The sequence below is a fragment of the Xiphophorus couchianus genome, chromosome 5 (genome assembly GCF_001444195.1).
Source record: "Xiphophorus couchianus chromosome 5, X_couchianus-1.0, whole genome shotgun sequence".
Taxonomy (NCBI): domain Eukaryota; kingdom Metazoa; phylum Chordata; class Actinopteri; order Cyprinodontiformes; family Poeciliidae; genus Xiphophorus; species Xiphophorus couchianus.
The window spans coordinates 31,403,014-31,419,273 of NC_040232.1; the positions used below are offsets into that span (position 1 = coordinate 31,403,014).

General features: G+C 38.8%; 1 protein-coding gene across 1 annotated transcript; it reads right to left on the reverse strand.

Moving 5' to 3' along the window:
- Positions 1-2,959: 2,959 nt before the first annotated feature.
- On the reverse strand, positions 2,960-15,657 carry cxcl12b (chemokine (C-X-C motif) ligand 12b (stromal cell-derived factor 1)). Its single transcript, XM_028018624.1, has 4 exons — positions 15,518-15,657; positions 13,270-13,387; positions 7,533-7,616; positions 2,960-6,146 (listed from the first exon to the last, which is right to left on the reverse strand). Exons 1-4 carry the CDS (start codon positions 15,582-15,584, stop codon positions 6,107-6,109), a joined length of 309 nt encoding a protein of 102 aa, XP_027874425.1. The 5' UTR covers positions 15,585-15,657; the 3' UTR covers positions 2,960-6,106.
- Between the last annotated feature and the right edge of the window lie 603 nt (positions 15,658-16,260).

Genomic DNA, 16,260 nt, shown 5'->3' on the forward strand with positions numbered 1-16,260 from the left:
GCTGGAGCCTAACAAGCAACACTGAACAAGAAGACAAAATGAAGCAAACAGACAGAGGGGGAAAAGAAATCAAGAAGAAAGCAAAGATGATCCATGTGAAATCCCACACATACCCACAAAATATGAAATATTGTAGAGAAGAGGAAGTAACATCAGCCGAAACAAAACGAAATCTCATGGCACGAAACTCCACACCATCTATCATCTAGCAGAATACAATAAAACGATTGTTGAGTTTAGGTGTAATTTATTGCATGGAGTGAGCGCGCAGTAATAAAAATTTCTGCTGGAGAAAAACTTTGAACGACATTGCTTTCTTTTTTTTATTTCTGTCTGCATCACAGAAAATCAGACTTGGGGGGGATGCCATTCGATCATTTAGGAGGGGGGGAAATGCAACCTGAAGGAATAAAAACCCACAGGGAGCATCTGTGTTACAGTAATAACTCTGAATCCAGGCAACTTTCTGCATGGAATAAAACCACAAATGCAGAATCGGGGGAAGAAAAAAAAAAAACAGCACATGTCCCATACAACTTTCTTATATTTTGGCTTTTCTCACCTGTAGGTGTAAATGAGTTGGGCGGGGCGTGGCCAGCAGCAGCTTATTTGGATTCAAAGTGACAAGAGGCCCTAAAATGACTCATTCAGAAAGGAGATCAACATAGTCAGAACTGAGCAGACTAAAATCTCATTATATAAGAATGATTTTGTGCGAAAGATCTAATGAACATGTTTTGTACAGCCCACAGATCCACCCTAACCTATGCTTCGAAATGTGTAACAAAATGGTTCCCATGAGCTTGTTTGAAGCAAATTAGCAGAACGTGTGATAGCAACAGAAGGTGGGATGAAAGCTACATCACACAGGGCTGCAGGAGAGAGACAAGAGGCCAAATCAACCTCTTGAAAGGAAACCCAAATGAAACCAAAGAAATTATGCAAAAAACAAAAAAAAAACCCAGTAGTTTCCTGGAGTACAGCTGTGTCACGTGTTACACGTTCCTCTCCAGTCTTCTGTGAGGTCCACTTTCCACTGCGACATTTTTGTGCTGCTTCGTCTGTTGGTGTGTCTCCTCATCAACCTTTGCCTTTATTGTTTTTGGTTGGACAGCGTACCTCCCATTCAGACTCTAATAAGCCCTCTGGAAATATTTTGCATGTCCCAACTGGCCCCTAATTCTTAATTTAGCTTTATTGAAACATATTTCATTCTCCTACTCTAGGCCTTACTGTGTTTGGTTTGACTTTTTTTTTTATAGGTTGTAAAAACGCTTCAGATTCCTTAGTTTAGAGTGATGTATCCCTGAAACTACATTTTAATAAACACTTCTTACTCTCGTCGGCCACCTCCGGCATGCCTGGATCTCAGCTGAGTAAGCATGGTACAGAAGAAATCGTTTCTGAACCCCAAAGGCCTAAAACATGCAACTCTGACCCCGTAAGGCACTTGGTTCTCGTCCAAATCGTGTCTCTGGTTCCTCGTACGCCTCCGCACACAGGTCAGAGGAGAAAGCGGTGCCGAAAAATTAATCCGCTCCATTTGGTTCCCCGTTATTGGAAGTGACAGCGTCATAAAGCCACTCGGGCTCCCTGGTGCTGCGGACGAACATACACAAGAACGCTGCAGAAACCTCCGGTGTTAAAATTTCAGGCTGGGTTTACGTCTGCCTTTTACTCCTTGACTCTTTAGTGATTGTTAAGCAAGTTTCGTTTCTGTGGTGGATAATGTAAAGTGACAGTACCTCATGAATTATTCACTCAGCCTTCAGGAGGCGATTCTTCGTACCAATGCCTTTTGAAGCTTTGGCTGGCTTTAGTTAGTTTTTTTTTTTTTAATCAGAGCTTGTTTTTGTGTTTTGTGAAGCGGGGCCTCAAGAGTTTTTATTTTCCTTTGTTGTATGGTTTGTCGTTCAGTTTGTCCCGCTGCCTGACTTTTGTTATTATCAAAGTGAGTAATACCAAGCGACAGCTCCTGATTGTAAGAGAAAGAATCCAGAATAGTTCAGAAGCGCATCAAGCTGCTCTCAGCGCACATTTTAAAAATATATATATGCTTTTGAATTGACAAAGAATCAATGCTAGCATGTTAGCTCTCATCACATTATGTACGATAGAGGAGACTGGGACGAGTTGAGCCAAAGGGCAAGTAACGCCAATCGTTGTTGCTAGGAAACAATAACAAAAAAAAAAGGAATCTGACCAAACAGTCAGTGAAGGCAGGAAGTGCATGAATATGGTTGTTAGACTTTTATTTATTAAAACATGCTTTTCACTCTTAAAAGTGAATTTCATAGGAATTGTATTTAGACCCCAACAGGTATTTTAAAATGTATTTAATATATCCATTATGCTGCGTTTGAGCTGCAACATGCCATCATAAACCGAAGGTAAAAGTGCAGCATTTTACCTGCGGGCTCAAATAAAGTCAAACTCTAGGGTAAAATTGAGCCATGAGACAAATCTTTTTGTTATGTTTACACTCGTTCTGAAAATCATGTAACCCAAATAAATAAAATTGGTTAATGTTTAGTTTCACCATTTTTACAGGCCTGGTCACCCTGTGAACATTTCTGAGGGCGCCACGGTTTCTAGCTATTAACAGCCATTATTGCTAATTATTTGACATATGGTGGAAGAAGACTGATTTCATGTCAAATTAAAAGGGGGCGAATAAAAAAAAAGTGCCATTATTTTTGCATTTTTGTTTAAAAATAGCTAGAAAGCCCCTTATTCTTTTTCTTTTTCACAAAAGGCCAGTTAAATACAGTGATATTACAGATTATTGTGTAGGAAAATTAAACAATTATGAACACTTTTACCTAGCCGTATGATTTCTTCAACAAATTGCCAAAAAAGAAGAAGTGAATCTAGTTAAGTCACAAAAACTAACCTTTAAATAAGCAATAAATTCAAACCAAAGTCATCTGGGATGGATGAAACACATGTAGTCCACTTATTTTTATCTTATTATGCTTTATTGAAAAATGGGCATAGATATAAAAATAAAAACAACAAAAAATAAAAAATACAACCTCTTGGCTTACAAGCTGTGAAAAACAGGAAGTAATCTTCTAAACCATTACAAAGGAATAAGTCAGAAGCTGCCATGAGAGAAACATTTTCACATTGTCTTGGGCTCCGAAGTAAAACTCAGTTTGATTAATTTAAAAATACAACAGTAGAGAGCAAGAGTTAAGCTGAATGCCAATTTCAGCAAACAAACTTAAAAGATGTTAAAAATGTTAAAGGTGAAAGAAAGAGAAAAAACACAGTTTAAAATGGCTTTTTGTCGATCAGTCTACATTTCCTTACAGAGACATTTTGCTGAAACTCATTATCACCGTGTTTGATTTCCCTAAATTCATAGTTTCAGGGCTGGTGACCCACTACATTCTCCACGTCCACAGATTGAACATGAGAAAATGTCAGCAGTTACAAATTGTTATTATTTCTCTTGACCAATTTCAATGATCGGAGTAGTTTGGTAATGAACAACAAATAAAAAAACCCCAAAAACATTTATCTTTGAATACCTCATTGAAACACTCTGTTTTCTGAGCAATGTGTTCATGTAATTTAGTTTAATCCTGCGTGATTTATGAGAGATTAATTACAAGGTTATTGCACCGTTTGCTCCAAACTAGTAAGAAAAGCACAGAAAGCAACAGAACAAAACAAACCAGCACAAAATGAAACACAAGAACATAAAAAACAATGATCACAACCACCTGGTTCTGAATGAAGAGATTTGAGTAAAACTGAGGAAAGGCTTTCGGGTGCTGGCAGATTGAAAGCACATTGCTGGTGGCTCTGATCTAAGCTGAGCTTTGGTTCTGTCGCGGCTCATTGGCTGTTGACACGTCATACATCGACTAAAGTAAAACAATACAAGAAAAAAGAAAAGAAAATTGTTCAGTTGGTTTGACTCGAGCTCAGGAAGCTTTGCGCTCAAAAGCTATTTCAAAAGCCTTCTTTAAGAAAAAACTATGTCAGCTTTAGCAGCTCTGACATGTTAGCATCTTGTTTTGACTGGTAAAGAAACATTAAGAGAGACAAAACAAGACATTTAACATAAGCAGTCAAACAGTGATGGTGCTGTATTTCTTTGCATACAGGATTATATGCTCTTTATTTGTGGTAAAGAAGTTTAATACTGAAAAATCCATCTTCATTTAGTAGCTCTTATCTACCTAAGATAAAAAACAATTAGTAAGATTCCACATATAAAAAGAATAAAAATACGCTAAAGGAAACATCTGATAATAAAGTGGCTCAAATATATATAGATGTAAAAAAAAAAAAGTGGATAAACCAAAACTTCCCTTTTGCCAACCTTAACATTCCCTCTGTGACATTCATGACCCAACTAATTTTGACAATTTATTAGCTTTTTATTCCTAAAAAAGGAATGGTGTTGGTATAAAACACTAAACTTGTGATCGTAGAGCACCCGCGCACTCGAAAATGTGCAAAAAGCCTTAAGAGAAAATAGATTTGTTTTTGTACGGCAACAACAAAATCCCACGAACAGCTGCCACACAAATGCAACCGAAATCTTTTATTACTTTTATCTGACTTTTTTTTGTGCATTTTTTCTGAAACATCAGAGATTTTCATCGTGACGTTTCACTGAACGTGACCTGACAGAGGTCAGATCAGCCGTGCTTCAAAGTTGGAAAGACAACTTCATTAACGTCAGACAGCAAAATATAGTCACTTACTAAAATCTGCCAAATTGTTCAGTCAGAGCAATAAAAAATGGTTGGCTCTAGTTCATCCTGCCACCAATGAACTTTTATTCAACTGCAGCAAATTATTCAGTGTGGGATTATGTTACAGCAACATGTAATTAATGCCTGTTAGGACTTTTTGCACATGTTCAGCAAAAGTGCCAATAAAGGTGGATGGGACTCACTCTCTCTCTAAATATATACACAACTCTTTTCACAAAAAAAACCCCCTAAACCTAAGATCATAGAGGAATGCAGGATTTTTGAGGCGGACATGTTTTCTATTGCTAAATTGTTTCAACAAAAATACGTTCTTTCCCTTGCATGGCTTCAACTTCGTCTGGCAAAAGTCCCGTTATCAGTAAATGCTTAAGACTTTATCTCATCTCCCAGTTGTTAGTAGATGTTCCCTCTTACATAAAAGAATGAAAAACAAAAAACAACGATACACAGCGATGAACCAGTCGTATAAATGGCTCTGACCTCTCTTTGTGAACATGCAGCACCATGAGGCCGGCGCTGGTGTCGACACAGAGGAGGATTCCTCTAAATGAAGCGAGGCTGGCCGTTTACCTCTCCATCAAACATGGACGCCAGGCTCGCCTCTGATCATCAGCAGTGGAGTTCGGCTGGCATGTCTGGAAAACCGACATTCTGTGTCGAAGGAGGAGAGGATGGAGGCCAGAGAGGAAATTTATAGGACATGGTGATGGAGAACATGCAGGTGATTTTCGTGACAGAAGAAGTGGGAGGAGATGGAAACCTGGGAATCTTTGTTGAGGTTGAAGCGTGGTGTATTTTAGTAGAAAAGGAGACACGTTTGCCTCGCATGAGTTCCCTTTGGTGTTCGCAAATTAAGCACTTCTTCATTTCACCAAAGCGCAACTGATGCGTCAGTGCATGAGCGTCCTCTTGGAGACATTGTTAGTGTTCAAGAGGTTATGATGTTATGAAGCCACAAAGCTTTTGTGTGAGTTGGAAAGCTTGAGGTTTCTCTTTACAGGCGTGTCAGAAAAAAAAAAAAACAACCCTGACTATTTACAGTCACAGAAGCAGAGTTAATTCAATTGATCCACGTTCAGAGACACCTTCTGTTTGCATCCTGCTGTTTCAAAGTTTCATCACTGCATCTGGAGCTTGTAAGGATTTCAGAAGACGACTCCTCGCCCAGTTGGGTTGGGGGGAGAGGGAATGACGGCGGTGCGGTCAGTGCAGGTTTGGAGGTGAAGTGCTGCTTCTGCAAGCGGTCCACAGAAGTGGACAGGTAGGTAGCGTACAGCGTGTTTGCATACATCCAAAGCAGTGTCAGGGAGGTTTGACCTGGGGGGGTTCAGATTCGGAGGCAGTGCGCTCCACGCCCCTTTCTCTGGAGTTTAGACTTTCTTGGTGTTGCGTCTCTTGGATTTTTTCACCCTGGGGAGATGAGTAGAGGTGTGAAAAGGTTAGGGTTTGGTTTTTGTGATGTTACTGCAGTGTGTAGACAATCTCATTTTATTCAGCAGGACATAGCAGCAGGAAAACATCCAGGCTGTCTGGATGGGAGAATGCTGCTTATCTGGAAAACCTGAACCAGAAATGGAGATGCCGTCACCAATAGCCACATACAGCTTCTGGTTACCGTAGAAACCAAATGTGGCTAGCTGGAATGACATTGCCATTCTGAAGTCAAATTTAACAAGTGACTATTTTGATTCGCTACATCTGAAGGAAGATACTAACCTCTGGGAACAACAGCTGCTATTTAGCTCCATTATATAATTTCACACACTGTAAAAACACAAAACCTTCAGTATTTTTGATCCAGTTTCTATTGCAAATATCTTAGCACACTTGAAATAAGACAAAACTAACTTACAAGTAACTAAACTAAAATACCAGAGCTTGTTTCAAGTCAATAAATGTCTAATATTGATTTTAAAAAAGTACTCGGTCCACCAGTAGATTATTTTACTGAGACAAGACATTATTCCAATGTTGTAATTACTTATATACTGTGTATATATATATATATATTTATCTTTTCATCAATTATAAGAAATTATTGAATTAAAACAGGATCCTATATTTTGATAAACAGCTACTTGTTAGTGAGTTTTGTCTTATTTCAGGTGTACTAACATATTTGACCTAGAAACTAGACCAAAAATACTTGGTAAGGCTTTGTGATTTTGCAGTGTAGGGGTTGTGAATATGCTTTTTTTAATATAATCAATTAATTGTTTGTTTAAATTTAAATTATAATCCATGATCTACAAGAATTTCAAGTTATGATAATATATTTCGAAGCTTTAATATTTGCCTTTGTTTGCTGGTTGGGAATTGCTTTGGAAAGTGTTTATAATGTTTCAGAAAACGGAAATTTGACAATAAATTCAGGTTTAGTTGTTTCTCTTTGTCAGGTGACGTCAGACATTGCAAAGATGCACTTCATGCGCTTCTGATAACATGCAGTTGGCGAAGATATAAATGTGGAAATATGCAGGACAAAGGTAAACACTGAACATCTGCTTTCAAGTTTACATCTTATGCGAACTTTGGATCAAATGTTTAGCAGGTTTGTGGAAACAAAGGCACGCGAATCGCAGTGGAAGATTTAAGTCTACTCATAAATTAGTGGAAATTATTTCTCTGATAGCCCGTCTGCTGCACGTAAACAATTTCAGAGAGTAATTGTAAGCGGGAATGTGAAAGGTTTATTTCTTTTCCTGCGACATCTAAACTCGTGTGAGCAGAGCCGCATATTTCTTGTTTTGCGAGGGATCATTCGTCAACAGCAAAGAGTTTTTTTTTTGTTCTTACTTGTTGATGGCGTTCTTCAGGTATCCTTGCAACCACTTGGTCTCGGGGTTGATGCAAACCTCCCTGTTGTTCTTCAGTTTAGCACTATGGAAGAAAAAAACCCCAACATAAATTACATACCATTTGTCTGTGATTATTGTCTGTGATTATTATCATTCGACACACAGATGGACATTTACTTCTCCAGTTTCTCTGCTAACACGTGTGTATACACAAAGAGATAGGAAGGACCTTTTTGAGTCTCATCCAAGCATGAGTTTTATAAATCAGCTTCAAGGACATCATGGAGGGATATTTATGCTGCAGGACCTTTTTTTGGTGACAGTGCGCAGCATAGAGGTAGTGTCTACAAAAGATTAGTTTAATCAAAGTTACACAAAAAAAGAAAATTGTTGCTGGTTTATTAATTCAAGACGCTCGCTTTATGTTTTCCGCTGCGTGTGTTACAAAAACCTTCAGTTAGATCTTGTTGAAATGAAACAGATATGATGAGTAACGACAACCCTAATGACGTGCAGAGAGTCTTAAAATGAATTTATCTTGGCGATAAAGTCCATTAAACATTTTTGTTGTCAAATGTTTAGTTTGAGTAAACTAAAGAAAACTAAAGAAAATTTTACAAGAAAAAAACCCAACAAAAAACCCCTCGAACCACAACTATTTCAACCCACTAACAACCCAAATTAAATGCAATAGAAACTTTTTATTACTGATTATTTCTGCTATTTTAAAGTTGCTCTGATAGTCTGGAAACTTTCCCATTGTGGTAAGACCAATTTGTCTTGGTTATACGTCATTTTTGTTAAGGCAAAATTATGTGAGGGTCTTCAGAAATCTGGGAAATGCTCCAGAAATCTGCTTGTTTGTTCATGTAAGAAGCATAAACATGCCCATATCTACTTTAAAACACCTGAAACTGTGACTAACAAAGCCTTAGTGAATAATAAAGTGAGCCTCACTTTATTATTCATCTTAAATTGCTTGTCAGTTTGTTGATCATTTTTCAAACCTCCCCTGTAAAAATAGGATTACTGGTTGTTCTAAGATGTTGAAAGGGAAATACTAAATTAAACCTTATCAGTGTTTCATTCAAAGAACAAGGAAGCAGAACTTTTCTTATCAGTTGATTAAAAACTGATCTATCCAGGGTTCAAGTTTAGCTGAATAAATCGAAGGGATTTTAACACTAAATTGCACGTGAAGTGCCATAAATATGTCTCACGTGGTTTTGCTCCAAAACACCTCGTCTTTAAAGAATCTCAGCACATCCTGTAGCCCGTTTAAACGAGACGGATTACATTATTACAGCAGGTTTCTGTATGTTTGGGGCCGAGGGTGAAAAATCGCAGCTTTCTGTTTCCACTCAGGGCCTCACATCAGCTCTCTATGTAAAGCTGTCTCTCTGCAAAGTGCATTAAACATCCTCACAGATCTGGCATCTACGGATCGCCTCGGTTTCATTTAAAACTTTCTTCTGTTTTGGTTTGGTGTGAATTTCTTACATGAAATATTGAATTTCGCTTTTTACTTGTAGACATTATGATTTTTGCTGGCTTGAATCCAGATTATTTTATTTAATAAGAGAAATACGGCTCCAGCACACATGCTCTTGAAATGTAATTAAATTGACATAACTCGATTAAGTTCATTCCTGCAGTTCTGATATTTATCGACTAAACATTTAGAGTGAAACAGACACTATAACTCAAACTGTTGACTCATTTGTTTGCATAATTTGGCATTAATAAACAATTCCTCAATACATCAAAATGCTTCTCACACTATTTTTCTGTGGTGTGTTCAGGTTCTTTAGGGAAAAAAAACACAAGCCTTCTTGTAATGTTAGTTCTCAGTTTGCCTCCAAAGTTCCTACTGGGATTTATAGTGGGAACCATTGCTGGCCAGGTTTGAAACGTTCCATCTCATCCTCTTTAATCACATTTCCATGCTCTTTTGTCTGCTGCTTTTACCGCCGGCGGTCTGCAGAACGATTTAACTATGAACTCGAGTTTACAAAAATACACAGAGATGCTTTTGTATTATCTGTTCAATCCCTTACTTCCTCCAACAACGGAAGCATCAAAGCCGACCCGCAGTCACACACAATCGGATCTCCGCCATGTTTTACTGTAAGCAAGTTGCCCCTTTTTTTTTTGTTGACGTCTTTTTGTCACATTCAGACAAACAGATTTTCTGCGCTCTGGTTGTTTTTTTAATTTAGATTCCTCATCCCATCAAATATGATGTCGTAGAGAAGCTTTTTTAATGCATGTTTTCACTTGCAGCACTTCCAGTTTCCTCATAATGTTATCATTACTGCGTCAAATATTTGTCAATGAATTTTAGCATTGAAAATTGTTCATTTAGATGCTCATCTGTAACCTTTAAAGTTAATTCATGCAGATAAAAACAGAAAACTGTTTCGCAACACGACTGACGTGTAAGGAACAAAATATCACACTAAAGTCTTATTTCAGGAGCTTTACAGTTTTCTTTTAAATCATTTTTCTCACCATCGTGCTCCAAACATGGAGGTAAAATAAATGTGCACTTTCATCCGCCCTTGAATTTCACAATTCAAGTTGTTTTAAACATTTAAATTTTTGTCTGCTGATTCACGAGAATTTACACACACAGCCTTCCTGGAATGCTTTCTCTTATCTTTCCCATTTCGAAGAGAAATTATTAAAGGCGACAAAGGGTTTGGGGGGAGTTAGTAACTTGAGGTTTCTATCTTTCTTTTGCAATTTTATTCCGTGAATATTTTTACAGCAAACAGCTCTAATACACAATAAACTAATGTAGAGACACTTTTTCTCACAGAACATAGTTCCTTAAACTACGTAAACTCCATTTATTCATCCTAATTTCTTGGTATTCCTGGTCTGTCGGTGAAAAGGTGGTGAAGGGATTAGTTTTCTTGTCCGGTTGAGTTTCAGATCTGACTAGTAAAGGTAAAGTAATTTTATGTATATAGCACTTTTTCAGCAACAGGGCAATACAAAGTGCTTTACAGGATTTAAAAGGAAATACAAACAAAATAACAAACCAAGCAAAAGAGCAAAAGAAGAAAAGGCTAATAATGTTGATCCAAAGTAAATAAACTAGATACTCAGGGTTGTATAAGTTAGTGTCCTCTGGTCTAATTCCTTTTCTGGTTTGGAAGAACAGGAGTCTAAAACATACTGTAGTTGCTAAGGTAGTTTTTCTGGGTTCTAGGTTCTAATCCCTGTTCTGGGTTGCTAAATAAATGTAAGTAAGTAAGTATCTTCTGGCCTTCTGGGTTGCTAGATGGGCAGTAATGGGGGGGCATCAGGCTGTAAGGTTTCACCTCCTCTTAAAACATGTGGCTGATTTCACACCGCGGTGCCAAAAGGTCGCGTATGTCAGCTAACAGCTCGGAGGTGCAGCACCTCTCTGCTCCGCTCTTCTCCTCCCTCTGTCTCTGTCACACAACTGTAAATTCAGCCCGTTCCTCAGACTGCGACCCTCTTCCCCGCTCACCACTTTCCCTGTCCCTTCAACCCGTTCAGATGCTCCCACACACACATTAGCAGGAGGAACGCACTGCCCCTTCGCTTACAGTGTCCTCCAGGAGCGTCAGTCCGAGCATCAATCTCAAATCCCTCAAACCAACATGCGAAGCCGGGAGGCCTAGTGGTCCAGAAACCGGATCTCTGTTTGCTTTTCCTCAGGGGATGTCTCCTCTTCTCCCCCTTCCCTTTCTTTTACATTTCATTAGGGCTTGCCAGATCATCCATTCAGAGGCTCTTCATGGTTTGATGCGTCTCCCTTCGGTCCGGTGTGGAAGACGCTCAGAGAGGCTGAACCCTAATTGACTTGGCTGGAATTTGTGGGCCGGAGCTCCAGCAGCAGCAGGTAGTAATTACTTCACAGCAAGTTAATATCAACAGCATGCTGAGGTCCGTGAGGATGATGGCACACGGGGGAGGACTTTCTATTTTTTTGGAGGTGTAGTGTTTCCAGCTTTCCTACATCTGCGCCAATAGAGATACCCTGGACGGTGGATTTGAGACGTTTCTGGCCTGGCCAGAGAGCAGCTTGTCCTCTGTGACATTTTGCCATTTGGTCACCCCTCATTTTTTATTTTATTTTTAATCCCTCCTCCCTCTTTTTTTTGGCAGAATCCCTGAAGCTTTTCAGCCTTTTGGCTGTGAGGCTTCTGCTGTCCACTCTTCTCTAGCCAGGAAGTGATGAGACTTTCTAGTTAATGCGTCCCAGACCGGTGACATTACATCAGTCATCATTGCTGAGCAGTTTCAGACGGGAAATAAATAACAAAAAAGAGAGGATAAGGGACAGAAGGGGTCAGCAGTAATACAAAGGTAATCTCTTTGACCCCTAATGATTGCTTCCTTTACAAACATAAATGGTCCCCTCGAGCTCGGCCTGCCGCGGCCTTCCTCTCTCTGAGTGGATTGTGTTGTTTTAATCTCTCTTCATACAGGAAGCGAGTCAAAGGATATCAACACCAGGCCTCACATTTACCCCACACGTCAACACATGTGGATCAAAAATAGTGAAAACACACAAAAACCGCTTCGTAACTCTTTTTCCCTACACTGATGGGTTTATACTGTTGCGACTTTAGCATTGGCTTAAAAATTAAAGCCCAAGTTTGTTGGGGTGGACAGGAGAAGCAGCCTCATCATTTTCTGAAACTTTACAACAAGCTGACCCAAGCTTCACTGAACAGCCACAGGATGGAACAGGAAATGGTAAGAACACAAAATGATGCTGTGTAATCATGTTATGTTGGTGTTTGTAGAGATAAGATTTGTTCTAACTACAGAACGTGTTTGTACGCCTGAGCTAGCATGAACGTTTTGACCAGCTAGTAGAGTGCTGCTAGCTTTGTTCAACATTCACACTTTATTAATAACAACAACAATAATAATAATAATAATAATAATAATAATAATAATAATAATAATAATGGATTGTTTTACAGAATTGGGCCCATTACAGAACAAGTTTGCACATTTAAGCTAACATGAGTCGTTTACTTGTTAAGTAGTTAGGGCTAAACTAGTAATAGCTATGTGACCTTTTGACTAAAAATGTGGATTTAAATTGGTCATAAAATTTAGGTGAGAAGTTATATTTATTTCCATCTTAAATTTTCTTGCAATGCCTTGCATAGCCTGCAGGAGGCTGATTGCTAAGTCCAAAAATAATGTTTCCACAATAAATATGGCTGACAATAACGTATATTGCACAAGTTGGTCTTTAACGTTACTTTCATGGAAAATTCTAATTCAATTTCTTGAACTTTAGTGAACATTGTTGTGCTTCTGGTTTAAATAATATTTTAAATATTAGAAATAATGCAAATCCATGAAACTCTTACATCCTACTAAGTCACTTTGTTTGGGCCAGAACTCAGACGTGTGCCAAGCCAGATGAATATTTTACCCCTTTCTTGAGAACTCAGCATAAACCTAAAGCATCAAAATCCTCTAGAATGATTTATTACTTAAATGCATAAGCTGCTTTAACCGTTCTTCACAGAATAAAATAACAATTTCAACTCCATCCATAAATGCACTCTGGTTTGACTATACAGTACTCCCACCAGAAAACCTGACGCTTAAGTCAGCAGACAGACAAATGTGCATTAATACATAGAAATCTGTACAAATTAGTGAGAATATCAGACAATTAGAAAGTGGGAAAGACATTTCTCAGAGATAAGCACTCCGTATCATTTACTTACATGACTTGGAAGGGGCAGTTGGGGGTGTGGAGAAACTTGAGCTCCTTGATGGAGCGCTGAGAAATGGTGTTGAGCGTGGTGCGACACCAGCACCGCTCCACCAGACTGATGGGCTTGGCTGCAAGCAACACAAACCAAAAACTCATCACAAAGCTGCAAGCAGGCAACAACAAAAGTCAATGAAATGAAGCAAATCAGCAGCAGGCGCTAAAATTAAACTGAAATAAAATCATTTACGTTTCAAATTCAAGCATATTAAAGTGTCTCTTTCTTCAGTGAACAAGTTTAATCTACTGTAACAAATCTTCACAAAGCATGGAGGATTTATGAGTTTAGCGGCTAACTTTTTTTTCCAGGACATGTTAATTAAAAAGAGATTATCCCTTTATGGCCACGTCTTTTCTTTCTTTCACACAACCACAGGTGCAGAATTTTAGCCTTTCATTGCAGCGATATTTAGCCTGGCCACTCTAAAGGGAAAAGGGTCCTCAACCTTTTCCAATATTCCTCCCTCTGTGTTTCTTTTTTGTTTTTCTTATAAAAAGTCCTCTGGAGCTGAGACGGCATCAGCAGGCCGTGTGGAAATCAGCTCAAGCGCATTTTTAAAATGATTACAAATCAGCACTGTGGATTCCTGCTGAGCACCGAGGAAAACAGACATGCAACTGTTACTGCACGTAGTTGTTCATTTGGCTATTTTTTGTAATTTAAACAACTTAAAAATGCATATGAAAATATATAAAAAAATAACATTTAGCCAACTTACAATAGATAATTTCACATTTTAAACATTTGCTGTGGGATTCAACTCACAACCACTTATATATATATATATAGAAACACCAAATGTCTTTCCACAAATGGCTAAATATCAGCCTAATGATTCACACCCGTTCAGACTTCTTTCTCATGCAAACTAAGGGATTATTATGCAGCATGCAGCACCGGGGCCACAAGCAAGGGCCCACTGCTTTCCCCACTTCACTCTTTATCCCTAATTAGAAACTAATTATAGGAAAGCAAAGAGTAAAAGACAAACATACACTCATACATCGACCTGAGACTTTAATATGCTGGAGGGGGCTGAAACTACAAGCTCCAGCACAAAGCTGCAGCAGCAGCAGCAGCAGCAGCAGCGGGCGACTCGGCAGCTCAGAGGTTAACTCAAAGGAGATTAATGGGGGGTCAGCGCGAAGGCAGCGCTCAAGATTTAAGATTCTAGACTTTATTTTTACTGTGGAAGTGAAGGCAGGAAATCACATTTAAAATAGTGTTTCAACCAAAAATATTGGACATATTGATTGTGTTTCTGTATTCCAGTAAGTAGGACTTAGAATTTATATGGGTGTTAGTAATTATGTTATTTATCTTCTTATCCATGTTTTTATATTTCATATGTTTTGCACTTTTAAGTCCCTAATTTTGTCTTATGAATTAATAAAATGATTTAACAGCACTTTGTGATTTTACCTTTGAATATAAATAAATGATTTCGTCATTAATTCTTTCAATTTATAAAACAAAAATCTATAACCTAAAATGTTAATATCATAGATAATTAAATAATCCTGTTGCTACATAAACAAATAAAGTGAGTTAAATTATCACGACAAACTCCATCAGACCATTTTATCACCTTTAGTTTGAGATAAAACTTTAAGAACCAGTGGATCAATTTGCCCCAATACCAGAGAAAACAGTTTGTGAAAAAAAAAACATAATTATAAAACAAAGTGGTCAAAATTAATCTACAAAAGATTGAAAACAGGTAGAAAAACTAATATTTAAAACACCTTCCATCATCATTTATCACTGCAACACGATTCAATATTGTGGAAAGATTATGACAGAATTCTTTTAGAATAAAAGTTTGCCACCTAAAAACTAAGATTTCTTAACATTTATCACAGAAAGAGCATGAGCTGCAGTAATATTCTGATCCAAAAGCCATGTCTCGTGTTTGCAACGAGTGAAAATAATGAAACAAATGTGTAAAATCTGGAAAACATGTTAAATTAAGTACCCAGATGATACATGCTGCACATTAAAATGGAAACTTGTTTTTCTCATCCAGATTGAAACCAGAGAAGTGAAAGTTCCTCCATGCCAGGAGGCATTAAATCCATATGTCCACCAAATCTACATACTGGTTAAGGATTTTTTTTTTTTTTTACAAAAAAAATAAAAACAAATGACCAAACCAGCAAAGTGACCTGAAACCTCCCCAGAGTTCCCAGTCCAGACTCACCATTTGCAGTGGGAGCCTGCATGGCCACGGCCAGCAGAGTCATCAGCGCCAGCAGCTTGACGTCCATGGCTTCAGGAATGGCTTGCTCTCTCTTCCTCCTCTACAATCCAGCGCACGACTGTGTCCTCCAGCTCCGCTGCGGCTGCAGTTAAAGCTTCAGTGGGAGGGAGCAGAAACGGAGAGGGGGAGTCCCACTTTCTCAGGAGGGCGAGGCGTGAGTCCCAGGAGAGGAGGTGAGAGCAGGGGAGGAGAAGAAAAGAAGACTTCCCTGATTGTACATGTGTTGGCTGGGAGTCAGTGAACAGCTTCTGTCCTTCATGTAATGTTTCTTTTCCAGATTTCATCTTTTTTTGATCTCTTCCATCATCTGTCTCTCCGGGGTTTCCTCTCCACCACACACATAGAAACGCCACACACTGAAACCAGTACACCGGCAGTTTGCCCACCAGTCAGACCCAGCCCCATTGTGAGCGGCAGAGCTCCCTACTGCTGGGCTAATAATGCTGCATGCTTCAGCTGAGTGTTGTGTTATTGTTTGCTAGGACACAGACTGCTCCCCCCTTTTCCTCTCTTCGTCTCTCCGACTCCTTGTCCTCTGGCCCGGTTCCTGTCCTCTACGCCTGGTTCATGTCCTTAATAGGCTCCACGGGACTTTCATTGTCTGCTCCGTGATTAAACTATTACGAATCTGTTTAGACCTCACATCTGGACCACAATTGGGAGGAAGGAAAAGTTGTGCCGAA

Bases quoted from the DNA above. Each gene is read 5' to 3' on its own strand.
- cxcl12b (XM_028018624.1), bottom strand. From the start codon at position 15,584: ATGGACGTCAAGCTGCTGGCGCTGATGACTCTGCTGGCCGTGGCCATG. The intron at 7,617-13,269 runs GTAAGTAAATGA...TTTCTTCCATAG, and splicing joins AACTGCCCCTTCCAAGTCAT to TGCTAAACTGAAGAACAACA. The intron at 6,147-7,532 runs GTAAGAACAAAA...TCATCTCCCCAG, and splicing joins CTGAAGAACGCCATCAACAA to GGTGAAAAAATCCAAGAGAC.